Here is a 15,581-nt window from a genome sequence, read left to right on the forward strand (position 1 = left end):
CAAAGTCCTTTTGAGTATTTATTCCTAACCCTTCCTAGGCCTCCTAACCCTCTTGGGGAGAAGGAACCCTGCTCTCCATTGTCTCAGACTAACTAGCCACACCCCAGCCCCCCCACTGGACACTTCCCCTCCAAGGCTAGGCTGGAGCCCAGCAAATATTCAGGCTGGTTGATTGAATCTCCCAAGTTCTGATAGTAATCATACCCCTAGTTTGTGGAACCCTGTACAGACCAGAACAAACAGTTCTCTCTTGATTACAGAAGGAGCCAAAGCTAAATCTCCTTAGCAACCTACGCTAGGAGGGTGCTACAATAGGCTAACAGGTAAAACGTTTATAAATGCCACAACCACTTACTAATCGAAGAGATTTTAAAGGTAACCTTTTATAGGAATGGTCTTTAGATGATCTAAACTCACAAAGCCATTATAACTGCTTGACTTGGGTCCTTCTTTAACTGATACTCACAGTACTGCTTTGAATTCCAAATATTGCTTTTAGCTCTAAGGCTATAAGCAATAGAAGCCTCAAGAATCTTATGTAACATAACTCCTCTACCAATAAGTCCTAATAAGGTGCCAATGGCCACCAGGATAGCTTAGGAATGTGAGATATCGCCTTGTATTTGTGTTGGACGAGAGTGACAACTCGCTGAAGTTCGAGAACTTATATGGCTGGTGGAACAAAGATGTTTTCTCTGGACTGAAGATGTCAGAGCCGCTTTGGAAATGGAAAGAGCAACACTGCATTATCATGGCCAATGGCCTTCCAAAAATATGAGAAATGAGGTGTTTAATGTGGAAAAGAATACGGAGGGCAAGGCATTATGGGAAGTTTAACAGAGTTTATTAAAACACTCAATCTCTCATTGAATTGTCTGCTTATTTTCTCATATCTCAGAGCCTGACAAGATGTCTGGACCAACATTCCCAGTTCTGCCTTAACACTCTGGCCATTGCAAAATGAAATGATGGTGTCACTTGACAGATGGAATGCCCATGATGTAGAATGAATAAATATCTATTTTAGGGCTGAGTTAGGCTCGGTTCACACTGCTGCGACCTGAAAGTCACGCGACTTACAGTGCGACTTTGCCAGGCGACTTCCTGGCAATTTGCCGTTGACTTGAGTATGACTTTGATGTGATTTGATGAGCGTCTTTCATGCCGTGAGACTTTGCCTGGGTAATCTTCCTGTAAAGTTGGATCCGAATCACATCAATATAGATGAGGATCCAACTCTGAGGCAATTTCCATTAAAGTCTATGGGCAGATGTCAGATAGAAGTCACTTGAAGCAGTACAGGAACCTTTTCTAAAGCAACTTCAGTAGTGTTCATTGAGACAGCTCTCATTGACTAACATGGGATTTCAGTGAGAGCTGTGAAAATGTGGAATAGACTCCCTCAAGAGTTGGTTGTGGCCAGCTCAGTGGATTGCTTTAAAAAAGTCCTGAATTCTTTCTTGGATACACAAAATATAACTGGATACTTTCATTTATAGGGAAAGTTGATCCAGAGAATAACCGATTGCCTCTCGCGGGAGCAGGTAGGATTTGTTTTCCCTGCAGGAGCAAATTGGATCGTGCTTTGCTGGGGTTTTTTTTGCCTTCCTCTGGATCAACTGTGGGTGTAGGATTATAACTTTTTTTTTTTAATGGTTGAACTGGATGGACTTTTTGTCTTTTTTCAGCCAGACTAACTATGTAACTATATCACGTGACAAGTTGAAGGGGTCCTGCGAGACTCTGAAATGTTGCCTTGCTGTAACTACAGTCATGGCCGAAATTGTTGGCACCCTTGATATTTCTCCAGGAAATCATGTATTTCTCACGAAACGTATTGCATTAACACATGTTTTGCTATACACATGTTTATTCCCTTTGTGTGTATTGGGACAAAACAAAAAAAGGGAGGAAAGAAAGCAAATTCGACATAATGTCACACAAACCTCCAAAAATGGGCTGGACAAAAGTATTGGCACCCTTTCACAACTGTGGATAAATAAGAATGTTACAAGCATGTGATGCTCCTGTAAACTCACCTGGGGCAAGTAACAGGTGTGGGCAATATAGAAATCACACCTGAAAGCAGATAAAAAGGAGAGACGTTCACTTAACCTTTGCATTGTGTGTCTGTCTGTGCCACACTAAGCATGGACAACAGAAAGAGGAGACGAGAACTGTCTGAGGACCTGAGAACCAAAATTGTGGCAAAATATCAACAATCTCAAGGTTACAAGTCCATCTCCAGAGAACTAGATTTGCCTTTGTCCACAGTGCGCAACATTATCAAGAAGTTTGCAACCCATGGCACTGTAGCTAATCTCCCTGGTCGTGGACGGATGAGGAAAATTGATGAAAGATTGCAACGCAGAATAGTCCGGATGGTGGATAAGCAGCCCCAAACATGTTCCAAAGACATTCAAGCTGTCCTGCAGGCTCAGGGAGCATCAGTGTCAGCGCGAACTATCCGTCGACATTTAAATGAAATGAAACGCTATGGCAGGAGACCCAGGAGGACCCCACTGCTGACACAGAGACATAAAAAAGCAAGACTACAGTTTGCCAAAATGTACTTGAGTAAGCCAAAAGCCTTCTGGGAAAACGTCTTGTGGACAGATGAGACCAAGATAGAGCTTTTCGGTAAAGCACATCATTCTACTGTTTACCGAAAACGGAATGAGGCCTACAAAGAACAAAACACAGTACCTACGGTAAAATATGGTGGAGGTTCAATGATGTTTTGGGGTTGTTTTGCTGCCTCTGGCACTGGGTGCCTTGACTGTGTGCAAGGCATCATGAAATCTGAGGATTACCAAAGGATTTTGGGTCGCACTGTAGGGCCCAGTGTCAGAAAGCTGGGTTTGCGTCCAAGATCCTGGGTCTTCCAGCAGGACAATGACCCCAAACATACGTCAAAAAGCACTCAGAAATGGATGGCAAAGAAGCGCTGGAGAGTTCTGAAGTGGCCAGCAATGAGCCCAGATCTAAATCCCATTGAACACCTGTGGAGAGATCTTAAAATTGCTGTTGGGAAAAGGTGTCCTTCCAATAAGAGAGACCTGGAGCTGTTTGCAAAGGAAGAGTGGTCCAAAATTCCGGGTGAGAGGTGTCAGAAGCTTATTGATGGTTATAGGAAGCGACTGATTTCAGTTATGTTTTCCAAAGGGTGTGCAACCAAATATTAAGTTAAGGGTGCCAATACTTTTGTCCAGCCCATTTTTGGGGTTTTGTGTGACATTATGTCATATTTGCTTTTCTGCCTCTGTTTTATATTTGTTCCAATACATACAAAGGGAATAAACATGTGTATAGCAAAACATGTGTTAATGCAATACCTTTTTTGTGTGAAATACTTGATTTTCAGGAAAAATATCAAGGGTGCCAACAATTTCGGCCATGACTGTATGTGATGGTTTATTAAAACCTTTGGACCCATATTGGTGATCCTCGGTGTGCTGGTGAAATTTTTTCCAAGTTGGATACCAAGTCGCAGCAAGTCGCGGCAGTATGAATCGAGCCTAAATGATAACTATTTATCATTTTGGTAACAATTAACAAGTCCCAGTTCATTTTTTAGTAATGTTTTCCCCCAGGCAGAATATACATGAAGTACTATGTCTCATCTTTCTATGTCTAAGGCTAGCTCTGAGGTTGACCAGGGCACTCCTCCTCCCTCCACAGACGTCCAACAATGCAGCTAGCAAGGAACTTTGACAAACAGCACTTTTCTCCAAGGACAGGGATTTCATGGGGAATGCTAAGGGAGGGGCTAGTCAGAATTAGAGATGTAAAATTTCCAGAAATTTTGAAGCCATGGGAAAAAAAAGGTTGTTTTTCCATGTTTTTTTCTGAAAAAAAATGGAAATTTGTGGAAAAATAAAAAACAAAATTCAGTGTGGAGTACAAATTGAAAGTCATTTTGTTGCACTGGGAATGTGAAATGCAGTCAATATAAAAGTATTATGCTTGAAATAAAAGCTTATTCAGTAAACTAAACTTGATTTTTAAAATTATATATATATATTTGTATTACAAAGTGAATAACACTTAAGGACCAGACCAGACATTTCTCTCCTACATGTAAAAATATATATATTTTTTTTTTTATGCTAGAAATTACTAGAACTCCCCAAACATTACAGTGGGGCAAAAAAGTATTTAGTCAGCTACCAATTGTGCAAGTTCTCCCACTTAAAAAGATGAGAGAGGCCTGTAATTGGCATCATAGGTAGACCTCAACTATGAGAGACAAAATGAGAAAAAAAATACAGACAATCCCATTGGCTGATTTGGAAAGAATTTATTCGCAAATTATGGTGGAAAATAAGTATCTGGTCACCTACAAACAAGCAAGATTTCTGGCTCTCACAGACCTGTACCTTCTTCCTTAAGAGGCTCCTCTGTCCTGCACTCATTACCTGTATCAATGGCACCTGTTTGAACTTGTTATCAGTATAAAAGACACCTGTCCACAACCTCAAACAGTCACACTCCAAACTCCACTATGGTGAAGACCAAAGAGCTGTCGAAGGACACCAGAAACAAAATTGTAGACCTGCACCAGGCTGGGAAGACTGAATCTGCAATAGGCAAGCAGCTTGGTGTGAACAAATCAACTGTGGGAGCAATAATTAGAAAATGGAAGACATACAAGACCACTGATAATCTCCCTCGATCTGGGGCTCCACGCAAGACCTCACCCCGTGGGGTCAAAATGATCACAAGAACAGTGAGCAAAAATCCCAGGACCACACGGGGGGACCTAGTGAATGACCTGCAGAGAACTGGGACCAACGTAACAAAGGCTACCATCAGTAACACACTACGCCACCAGGGACTCAGATCCTGCAGTGCCAGACGTGTCCCCCTGCTTAAGCCAGTACATGTCCGGGCCCGTCTGAAGTTTGCTAGAGAGCATTTGGATGATCCAGAAGAGGATTGGGAGAATGTCATATGGTCAGATGAAACCAAAATAGAACTGTTTGGCAGAAACACAACTCGTCGTGTTTGGAGGAGAAAGAATGCTAAGTTGCATCCAAAAAAACCCATACCTACTGTGAAGCATGGGAGTGGCAACATCATGCTTTGGGGCTGTTTCTCAAAGGGACCAGGACAACTGATCCATGTACAGGACAGAATGAATGGGGCCATGTATCGTGAGATTTTGAGTGCAAACCTCCTTACATCAGCAAGGGCAATGAAGATGAAACGTGGCTGGGTCTTCCAACATGACAATGATCCCAAACATACCGCCCGGGCAACGAAGGAGTGGCTTCGTAAGAAGCATTTCAAGGCCCTGGAGTGGCCTAGCCAGTCTCCAGATCTAAACCCCATAGAAAACCTTTGGAGGGAGTTGAGCGTCCGTGTTGCCCAGCGACAGCCCCAAAACATCACTGATCTAGAGGAGATCTGCATGGAGGATGGGCCAACATACCAGCAACAGTGTGTGCCAACCTTGTGAAGACTTACAGGAAACGTTTGACCTCTGTCATTGCCAACAAAGGATATATAACAAAGTATTGAGATGAACTTTTGATATTGACCAAATACTTACTTTCTACCATAATTTGCAAATAAATTCTTTCCAAATCAGCCAATGTGATTGTCTGGATTTTTTTTCTCATTTTGTCTCTCATAGTTGAGGTCTACCTATGATGCCAATTACAGGCCTCTCTCATCTTTGTAAGTGGGAGAACTTGCACAATTGGTGGCTGACTAAATACTTATTTACCCCACTGTATGTGTATATATATATATATATATATATATATATATATATATAATCAGAGGTCCTAGAGAATGAAATGGCGGTTGTTGCAATTTTTTATGTTGCAAGGTATTTGCGCAGTGGTTTTCAAACACAATTATTTTGGTAAAAATACACTTCAATGAATTACTTTAATTCTTGAAAGCAGGTGTGTAAATTGAGGCAGGCTGGTAGGGGTATGTTAAGAGCATTGCAAGTATACACAAGAACATATCACCACCCCCCTTTCCCTCAAAAGCATAAAAGGCAAAAAAAAATCAACATAAGAAAAAAAATCAGATTTGCCCCTTAGCACCAATAGCAGAAAGTGTTTCTGGAATGAGAACTCTAGAAGTAGAAGCTACTTTAACTTTACTTTTAACTTTACGGTCGTCATCATTTACTTCCAGAAAGTATTTTTAATGTCTTTAGGGCACCTCTAGCATGCCAAGATGTGTTTTGTAGCATTTGGAAAAGAATATTTCTATTCACAATATTTGTATATTGCATCTTTGCTCTCAGCAGAAATTGCACTTTGGAAATGTTTCCAAACTCTGGATGTTAGTCTTGACATTTTACAGAAAGGGGAAAAAGAAAAAACTATTTACTGACCAGACAATAGGACAGGGCTGTCTTAATAGCATTATATGCCCCTGGGCAAAGTAATGCACTGGGGCCCCTACCAGCCTGCCTCAATTTACACACCTACTCTCAAGAATGAAAGTAATTCATTGAAGTGTATTTTTACCAAAATAACTGTGTTTGAAAAACCACTGCGCAAATACCTTGTGACATGAAAACTTGCAACAACCACCATTTTATTCTCCAGGACCTCTGCTAAAAATATATATAATGTTTGGGGAGTTCTAAGTCATTTTCTAGCAAAAAAAAATATTTTTACATGTAAGAGAGAAATGTCAGAATAGGTCTAGTCCTTAAGTGGATATTTCATTTTTGTTTTTGGGTTTACAGTGAAGTTTTCCATCATAATGCTGTACCAGTATTGAAGCCTGAGAGATGAGAGGTGACTAACCCAACTGTAACTTTAGAAACTTTACATATTATTGTATGTAAATTATATATTATTATATTTTATATATATATATATATATATATATATATATATTATTATTATATTATATAAACATTATTATTATTTGCATATTTTAGTGCAGAACATTTCTCTAAAGTATTTTTTTTTTAGATATTGTATTTAAATAAGAAAAACTCCTGAAATTATTTTTTCTTTTTCAGAGACTATATGCACGACCACAGGATGTGTAACCGCAGGTATGTAGATTTTATATGATATTTCATCTGATTTTTTTATATGATTTTTAGATTTATTTTTATTAACTTATTGCTCTTTCTTCCCTAGCTGCAAGAATTATCCAGAACATGGACCCCTCTATAGAACCTTGCACAGATTTCTACGAGTATGCCTGTGGCGGCTGGCTGAACAAGCATGTGATCCCAGAAACCAGCTCTCGATATAGTATATTCGATATTCTCCGAGATGAAATGGAGATTATTTTGAAAGGTAAGACTCTTCAATTCTATGTGAAAAGGGGGACAGCTTATTTTATCAGCAGCAGAATACAAGTTGCCAATTTGAAATGTATTTATTTTTTCTGTATAGACCGCAGGCTAAAAAAAGTCTAACTAAAATCATTTTTTTTGGTTTTTTTTGTTTTAGATAGAGTGCAGAGCAGGGGCGGACTGACAACTCATAGGGTCCCCGGGCAATAGGGGATCATAGGGCCCCTGTGTCCTTGCCCAAACTCAAAAAAGCCTATGAAAAAGGTACCAGGGGCATCTCATTGTGCCCCCTACTGACCCCGGGCCCTCGGGCAGTGCCGGAGTTTCCAAATGGTCAGTCCACCCCTGGTGGAGAGGGATTAGAACTCCTGTCAGGTCTTTATGGCTCTCTGTGCCCCATTAGTGAGATTCACCCTCACTATTTGTTCTGGTGACCTTTATTACCGAAAGTGAAATAAAATCCCAAATTTGGGGCTGTCACCAGAATGGGAATAGAAGGAAAATCTACTAATCGGGACACTAGTTCTGGTGACAACCAGGGATTCCCTCGATTTAGAGGGATGTCCTCTCACTCCCTGATTTGACTATGAGATAGGAAGTCTCCCCAGTGGGACAAAGATAGCAAAAAAAAAAGACTGTCAGGGGTTTTAACCCTCTGTTACTCTATCCAAAATTTTTTTTTTAATTCCTTTATTTCATTCATTTAATTAATCAACAGCAGAATACAAGAAGATCCTCCAACAAAAAAATGTTTTTTTTTTCACAAATCTGAAAAGTTAAGGATAGTTGAAACGTTAGGACATCTTGCGGATGTTACAGTTCAGGTTAGAAAGGATTATTTATATATCTAATTTTGTTTTTTTGTTTTTTCTTCACTTGTTTAGGTTTATTGGAGATGCCAGACCAGGATGACCGTGATGCCTTTAAAAAAGCCAAAACCTTGTACAAATCCTGTATGAATGAAAGTAAGTATGAGCATCATATGACAGGGCTGATCTGCTGTTTTTTTTCCAGTTTTCTTCTAACCCAATTAGGCTCCACAAAGGATAGTTACATTATTTTCCATAATGATCAATTTTTTTCAGCTCTGCTCTCATTGGCCACCTTAGCAGGAAATAACAGCAACAATAGTTACAGCTTAGTACGATAAACTAACGTTTCAATTCCTCCAATTGCTACACTGTATATACCAGCCTTTCTCAACCAGGGTTTTGTGGAATTCTATGGATCCTTCAAAAGTTGCTAGGGGTTCCTTGAGAACTAAAAAGTATATGCCTCTCAGATAAGTAACTGCTGACACCAATGACCTTTTAAGCGAAAGGGTTCCTTCTTCACTGACCACCAACATAAGAATGTCCTTCTCCACTGACCACCAAAATAAGGGGGCGCTTCTCCATCCACCACCAACATACGAAGGTCCTTCTCTACTGATCACCAAAGGGTTCCTTTTCCACTGACCACCAACATAAAAAGGTCCTTCTCCTCTGACCACCAAAGGGTTCTTTCTCCACTGACCACCAACATAAAAAGATCATTCTCCACTGACCACCAAGGGGTTCCTTCTCCACTGACCACCAAAATAAGGGGGTGCTTCTCCATCCATCACCAACATAAAAGACCCTTCTGCACTGACCACATACATAAGAAGATACTTCTGCACTGACCGCAAAAGGGTTCCTTTTGCAATGGCCACCAACATAAGAAGGTCCTTCTCCACTAATCACCAAAGGGTTCCTACTCCACTGACCACCAACATAAAAAGGTTATTCTCCACTGACCACTAAAGGGTTACTTCTCCACTGACCACCAAAATAAGGAGGTGCTTCTCCATCCACCACCAACATAAGAAGGTCCTTCTCCACTAATCATCAAAGAGTTCCTTCTTCACTGACCACCAACATAAGAAGGTCCTTCTTCACTGACCACCAAAGCGTTCCATCTCCACTGAACACCAAAATAAGGGGGTGCTTCTCCGTCCACCACCAACATAAAAGATCCTTCTGCACTGACCACATACATAAGAAGGTCCTTCTGCTCTGAATGCGAAAAGATTCCATTTGCAATGACCACCAATATAAGAAGGTCCTTCTCCACTGACCCCTAAAAGGTTCCTTCTCCACTGACCACCAAAATAAGGGGGCGCTTCTTCATCCACCACCAACATAAGAAGGTCCTTCTCCACTAATCACCAAAGGGTTCCTTTTCCACTGACCACCAACATAAGAAGGTCCTTCTTCACTGACCACCAAAGGGTTCCTTCTGCACTGACCACCAACATAAAAAGGGTATTCTCCACTGACCACTAAAGAGTTACTTCTCCACTAACCACCAAAATAAGGGGGTGCTTCTCCATCCACCACCAACATAAAAGATCCTTCTGCACTGACCACTGACCACATACATAAAAAGGTCCTTTTGCACTGACTGCGAAAGGGTTCCTTTTGCAACGACCACCAACATAAAAAGGTCCTTCTACATTGACCAACGTAAGAAGGTCCTTCTGCACTGATCACCAGTGTGAGGGGGCACCTCTCGCCAATCTAATGGGATTGTGTCCACTGACCACCAGGGCACTTTTCCACAGACCATCAATTTAAGCAAGTATTGATCCATTGATCACCATATTAAGGAACACTACAATTGTCGTCTGTTTCTTTTTTACTCATTATTATTCATTTAATGTCATTAAATTATTGCTACTATGGAACAGCCATGGATGTAAAGTACAGGAAGCATTCAAAATTTCCTATTTTTATATATCATTACGCAACTTACTACAACTTACTATTTACGGTAATGGACTGTGAGGTGCAGAAATGTTTTTAGCAGGGGTTCCCTGAGACCCGAAGGTTTGTTAAAGGGGTTCTTCTATGTAATAAACGTGGAGAAAGGTCTGCATACACAATACCAGGGCTGTTTAAAGGGTATGTAAACCTTAAAGAGGTATTAAACAAAAAGTTAATAAATTGTAGTTCACCAATTCTTAGATGTGATGTCTGGATTCGTTGTCTTCTTTTAACTTTTGCCTAGTGATCCAGCCAGTAAGTCGGTTGTTTTTCAACTTGCTTTAACAGCAGGCCAAGCTGTCCGGGCAAAGTGGCAGTTACAGAGATGAGACAAACCATTTAACACTGACAGAGGTGCTTACAATGATCAGCTTTTTTTTTTAGTTATGTAAAACCTTATCCCAAAAGAGAAAACATGTTGCTGTAACTGCTTATAAAGTATTAGCTTGAGATCACCTTCAAACTGTTAGTCACGTCCATCTAAATCTGTTATTCTAACACTCGATGTTATAATAATTTCAGTGAAAAGATTGCATCTTTCTGTGATTTGTGGTACAAAAATCGGTATCCAAAATGATATCTAAAATAAGCTGTGATATAATAAACACCCTATATATTGACACTTAAAAGTCCCACATTCACCCTTGAAAGTCCAAAATTGTAAATAAAAAAAACCTTTCTAGTGTCAGTGAAAATATTTTAAAAAACTGCAAAAATTCCAAAAATTATTCATCCAAGTTCTGATCCATAATCACCGTGTATCTCCAAGAATGCCGTATAAATTTTTTATATTTTTTTATCTGCTGACACCGTATTGGTTTACTTGAACTCTACTGGATATTCTGCTAGATAAAGATCCATAATCACCGTGTATCTCCGAGAATGCCGTATACCTCCAAAGAAAAAACTGGAGAGTGTATTACCCTCAACATAACAGTGATTAAATCATATTTAAATATATTTAAATCCAAAAAACATTTTTTGTGCAAACAAAAAAAAAACCACACAAAAAATGTGAAAAACACGTGGAATAGTAAAGCACTCTGTGTACACTTCTATTTCACGTGTTTTTCGCGTTTTTTGTGTGGTTTTTCTGTTTGCACAAAAAAAAGTTTTTGAGATTTAAATATATTTAAATATGATTTAATCACTGTTATATTGAGGGTTATACGGCATTCTTGGAAATACGCGGTGATTATGGATCTTTAGCAGAATATCCAGTAGAGTTCAACCAAACCAATATGGTGTCAGCAGAAAAAAAAATATAAAAAATTTATACGGCATTCTTGGAGATACACGGTGATTATGGATCTTTATCTAGCAGAATATCCAGTAGAGTTCAACCAAACCAATACGGTGTCAGCAGATAAAAAAATATAAAAATTTTTCTCATTTGCCCTTTTTTTAAATTGTGCTAAAATTATGATTCTGGTAAAAAAAAAAAATTATTTTTTTTTAATGAGATCATTTCTTACAATGCCTCCCTTGCGCTACAATTAGCAAATTTGTAGTGGTTCTGTTTTTGATGGAAAACGGGCTTACTGAAACAAAAACACATGTTGGAAACCAGAACCACTACAAATTTGCTAATTGTAGCGCAAGGGAGGCATTGAAATGAGTTTTTTGGCATCTCATTAAAAAAAAATTTAAAAAAATTGCACCAGAATCATAATTTTAGCACATTTTTTAAAAAAAAGGTAAATGTGAAAAAAATTTATATTTTTTATCTGCTGACACCATATTGGTTTGGTTGAACTCTACTGGATATTCTGCTAAAGATCCATAATCACCGTGTATCTCCAAGAATGCCGTATACCTCCAAAGGAAAAAAAAATAAACTGGAGAGTGTATTACCCTCAATATAACAGTGATTAAGTCATATTTAAATATATTTAAATCCCAAAAACTTTTTTTGTGCAAACAAAAAGCCACACAAAGAATGTGAAAAACACATGAAATAGAAGTGTACACAGAGTGCTTCATTATTTCATGTGTTTTTCTTGTTTTTTGTGTGGTTTTTTTGTTTGCACAAAAAAGTTTTTGGGATTTAAATATATTTAAATATGACTTAATCACTGTTATATTGAGGGTAATACACTCTCCAGTTTATTTTTTTTCCTTTGGAGGTATACGGCATTCTTGGAGATACACGGTGATTATGGATCTTTAGCAGAATATCCAGTAGAGTTCAACCAAACCAATATGGTGTCAGCAGATAAAAATATAAAAAATGTTTTCATTTGCCCTTTTTTTAAATTGCTATAAAATTATGATTCTGGTACAATTTTTTTACATTTTTTTTAATGAGATGCCAAAAAAATAATTTCCCACAATGCCTCCCTTGCGCTACAATTAGCAAATTTGTAGTGGTTCTGTTTTTGATGGAAAACGGGCTTACTAAAACAAAAACACATGTTGGAAAACAGAACCACTACAAATTTGCTAATTGTAGCGCAAGGGAGGCATTGTGGGAAATTATTTTTTTGGCATCTCATTAAAAAATTTTTTAAAAAATTGTACCAGAATCATAATTTTAGCACCTTTTTTAAAAAAGGCAAATGTGAAAAAATGTTATATTTTTTCTGCTGACACCGTATTGGCTTGGTTGAACTCTACTGGATATTCTGCTAAAGATCCATAATCACCGTGTATCTCCAAGAATGCCGTATACCTCCAAAGGAAAAAAAATAAACTGGAGAGTGTATTACCCTCAATATAACAGTGATTAAGTCATATTTAAATATATTTAAATCCCAAAAACTTTATTTGTGCAAACAAAAAACATGAAAAACACGTGAAATAGAAGTGTACACAGAGTGCTTCATTATTTCACGTGTTTTTCATGTTTTTTGTGTGGTTTTTTTGTTTGCACAAAAAAAAGTTTTTTGGATTTAAATTTAAATATGATTTAATCACTGTTATATTGAGGGTAATACACTCTCCAGTTTATTTTTTTTTCCTTTGGAGGTATACGGCATTCTTGGAGATACACGGTGATTATGGATCTTTAGCAGAATATCCAGTTCAACCAAACCAAAATGGTGTCAGCAGATAAAAAATATAAAAAATGTTTTCATTTGCCCTTTTTTTAAATTGCTATAAAATTATGATTCTGGTACAATTTTTTTACATTTTTTTTAATGAGATGCCAAAAAAATAATTTCCCACAATGCCTCCCTTGCGCTACAATTAGCAAATTTGTAGTGGTTCTGTTTTTCATGGAAAACGGGCTTACTGAAACAAAAACACATGTTGGAAAGTTTTTTGGATTTAAATATATTTAAATATGATTTAATCACTGTTATATTGAGGGTAATACACTATCCAGTTTATTTTTTTTTCCTTTGGAGGTATACGGCATTCTTGGAGATACACGGTGATTATGGATCTTTAGCAGAATATCCAGTACAGTTCTACCAAATCAATATGGTGTCAGCAGATAAAAAAAATATAAAAAATTTTCTCATTTGCCCTTTTTTTTTAAATTGCTTTAAAATTATGATTCTGGTACAATTTTTAATGAGATGCCAAAAAAATAATTTCCCACAATGCCTCCCTTGCGCTACAATTAGCAAATTTGTAGTGGTTCTGTTTTTCATGGAAAACGGGATTACTGAAACAAAAACACATGGCATTGTGGGAAATTATTTTTTTGGCATCTCATTAAAATATTTTTTAAAAAATTTATTTTTTTAAATTTTTTTTTAATGAGATGCCAAAAAAATTATTTCCCACAATGCCTCCCTTGTGCTACAATTAGCAAATTTGTAGTGGTTCTGTTTTCCAACATGTGTTTTTGTTTCAGTAAGCCCGTTTTCCATGAAAGTTTTATTTTTCTCTGCTATTCCCACTGTTCTGTTTAAAAGACTCATTGCCCCCATTATCTCCGATCTCCCCCCCCCCCCCTTCCCGGGGTCGGTCTGCTGACATTATCTCCGTTTGAAGTCTCCCATGACACCTCCGTCCAGTGCATATCTCGTCCACCATCATAGCACAGCTGCAGTTGGCTGTATTAGAATTGGCGCCAGGCCACGGTATTGGGCAGCTTTCCATCATTGTAGGTTGGAATGTAACATAGGAAGCCGAAGGGCCTCTTCTGTACAGGTTCAGCCGTTGGTGGCCTGCAGTCATTGGGAGGGAATATAATAGGAACAAGTTGTAAAATAGAACTGCCTAAGTTTGGTGCGTAACAGTCCAATTTTACTAGATTTGGCTCAGATTCAAGGAAAAATGTGATATTGGAACCATCATATAAAAAAATTGCAGCTACCACTTCCATACCGGGCACTTTTACCCCCTTCCTACCCAGGCCATTTTTCAGGTTTCAGCGCTCTCACACTTTGAATGACAATTGCGCGGTCATACAACACTGTACCCAAAGTAAAATTTTATCATTTTCTTCACACAACTAGAGCTTTCTTTTGGTGGTATTTAATCACCGCTAGGGTTTTTTTTTTTTGCTAAATTAACAAAAAAAAGACCAAAAAGTTTTTTAAAAAAGCATGTTTTTCTTTGTTTCTGTTATAAAAGTTTGCAAATAAATAAATGTTCTTCAGAAATTTAGGCCAAGATGCATTCTGCTCCATGTCTTTGGTGAAAATAACCCAAATTAGGATGTATTATTTATTCTGTAGGAAAGTTATAGAGTTCACAAACTACGGTATAGATCTGAATATTGATCAATCCTGAAGTACTGACGGCCAATCTAATTTCTTGAGGTCCAAGAATGTCAGAACAGTACAGATATCCCCCAAATGTCAGAACAGGACAGATATCCCCCAAATGTCAGGACAGTACAGATATCCCCCAAATGTCAGAACAGGACAGATATCCCCCAAATGTCAGGACAGTACAGATATCCCCCAAATGTCAGGACAGTACAGATATCCCCCAAATGTCAGAACAGTACAGATATCCCCCAAATGTCAGGGCAGTACAGATATCCCCCAAATGTCAGGACAGTACAGATATCCCCCAAATGTCAGAACAGTAGATATCCCCCCAAATGTCAGGACAGTACAGATATCCCCCAAATGTCAGGACAGTACAGATATCCCCCAAATGTCAGGACAGTATAGATATCCCCCAAATGTCAGAACAGTATAGATATCCCCCAAATGTCAGGACAGTCCAGATATCCCTCAAATGTCAGAACAGTACAGATATCCCCCAAATGTCAGAACAGTATAGATATCCCCCAAATGTCAGAACAGTACAGATATCCCCCAAATGTCAGGACGGTACAGATATCCCCCAAATGTCAGGACAGTACAGATATCCCCCAAATGTCAGGACAGTACAGATATCCCCCCAAATGTCAGAACAGTACAGATATCCCCCAAATGTCAGGACAGTACAGATTTCCCTCAAATGTCAGAACAGTACAGATATCCCCCAAATGTCAGAACAGTATAGATATCCCCCAAATGTCAGGGCAGTACAGACATCCCTCAAATGTCAGAACAGTACAGATATCCCCCAAATGTCAGAACAGTACAGATATCCCTCAA

General features: G+C 38.5%; 1 protein-coding gene across 2 annotated transcripts in view; it reads left to right on the top strand.

Moving 5' to 3' along the window:
• MMEL1 (membrane metalloendopeptidase like 1) overlaps positions 1-15,581 on the top strand; it is a 275,311-nt gene that overhangs the window by 158,463 nt on the left and 101,267 nt on the right. For both annotated transcript variants that reach the window (XM_089661636.1, XM_089661635.1), the window contains exons 3-5: positions 7,001-7,036; positions 7,125-7,286; positions 8,170-8,250. In XM_089661636.1, the coding sequence (XP_089517762.1) occupies positions 7,001-7,036; positions 7,125-7,286; positions 8,170-8,250 (279 nt within the window). The remainder of the gene's footprint in view (positions 1-7,000; positions 7,037-7,124; positions 7,287-8,169; positions 8,251-15,581) is intronic.

This window comes from Staurois parvus, unplaced genomic scaffold, assembly GCF_062004578.1.
Source record: "Staurois parvus isolate SC_StPar_1 unplaced genomic scaffold, SC_StPar_1.0 ptg001357l, whole genome shotgun sequence".
Taxonomy (NCBI): domain Eukaryota; kingdom Metazoa; phylum Chordata; class Amphibia; order Anura; family Ranidae; genus Staurois; species Staurois parvus.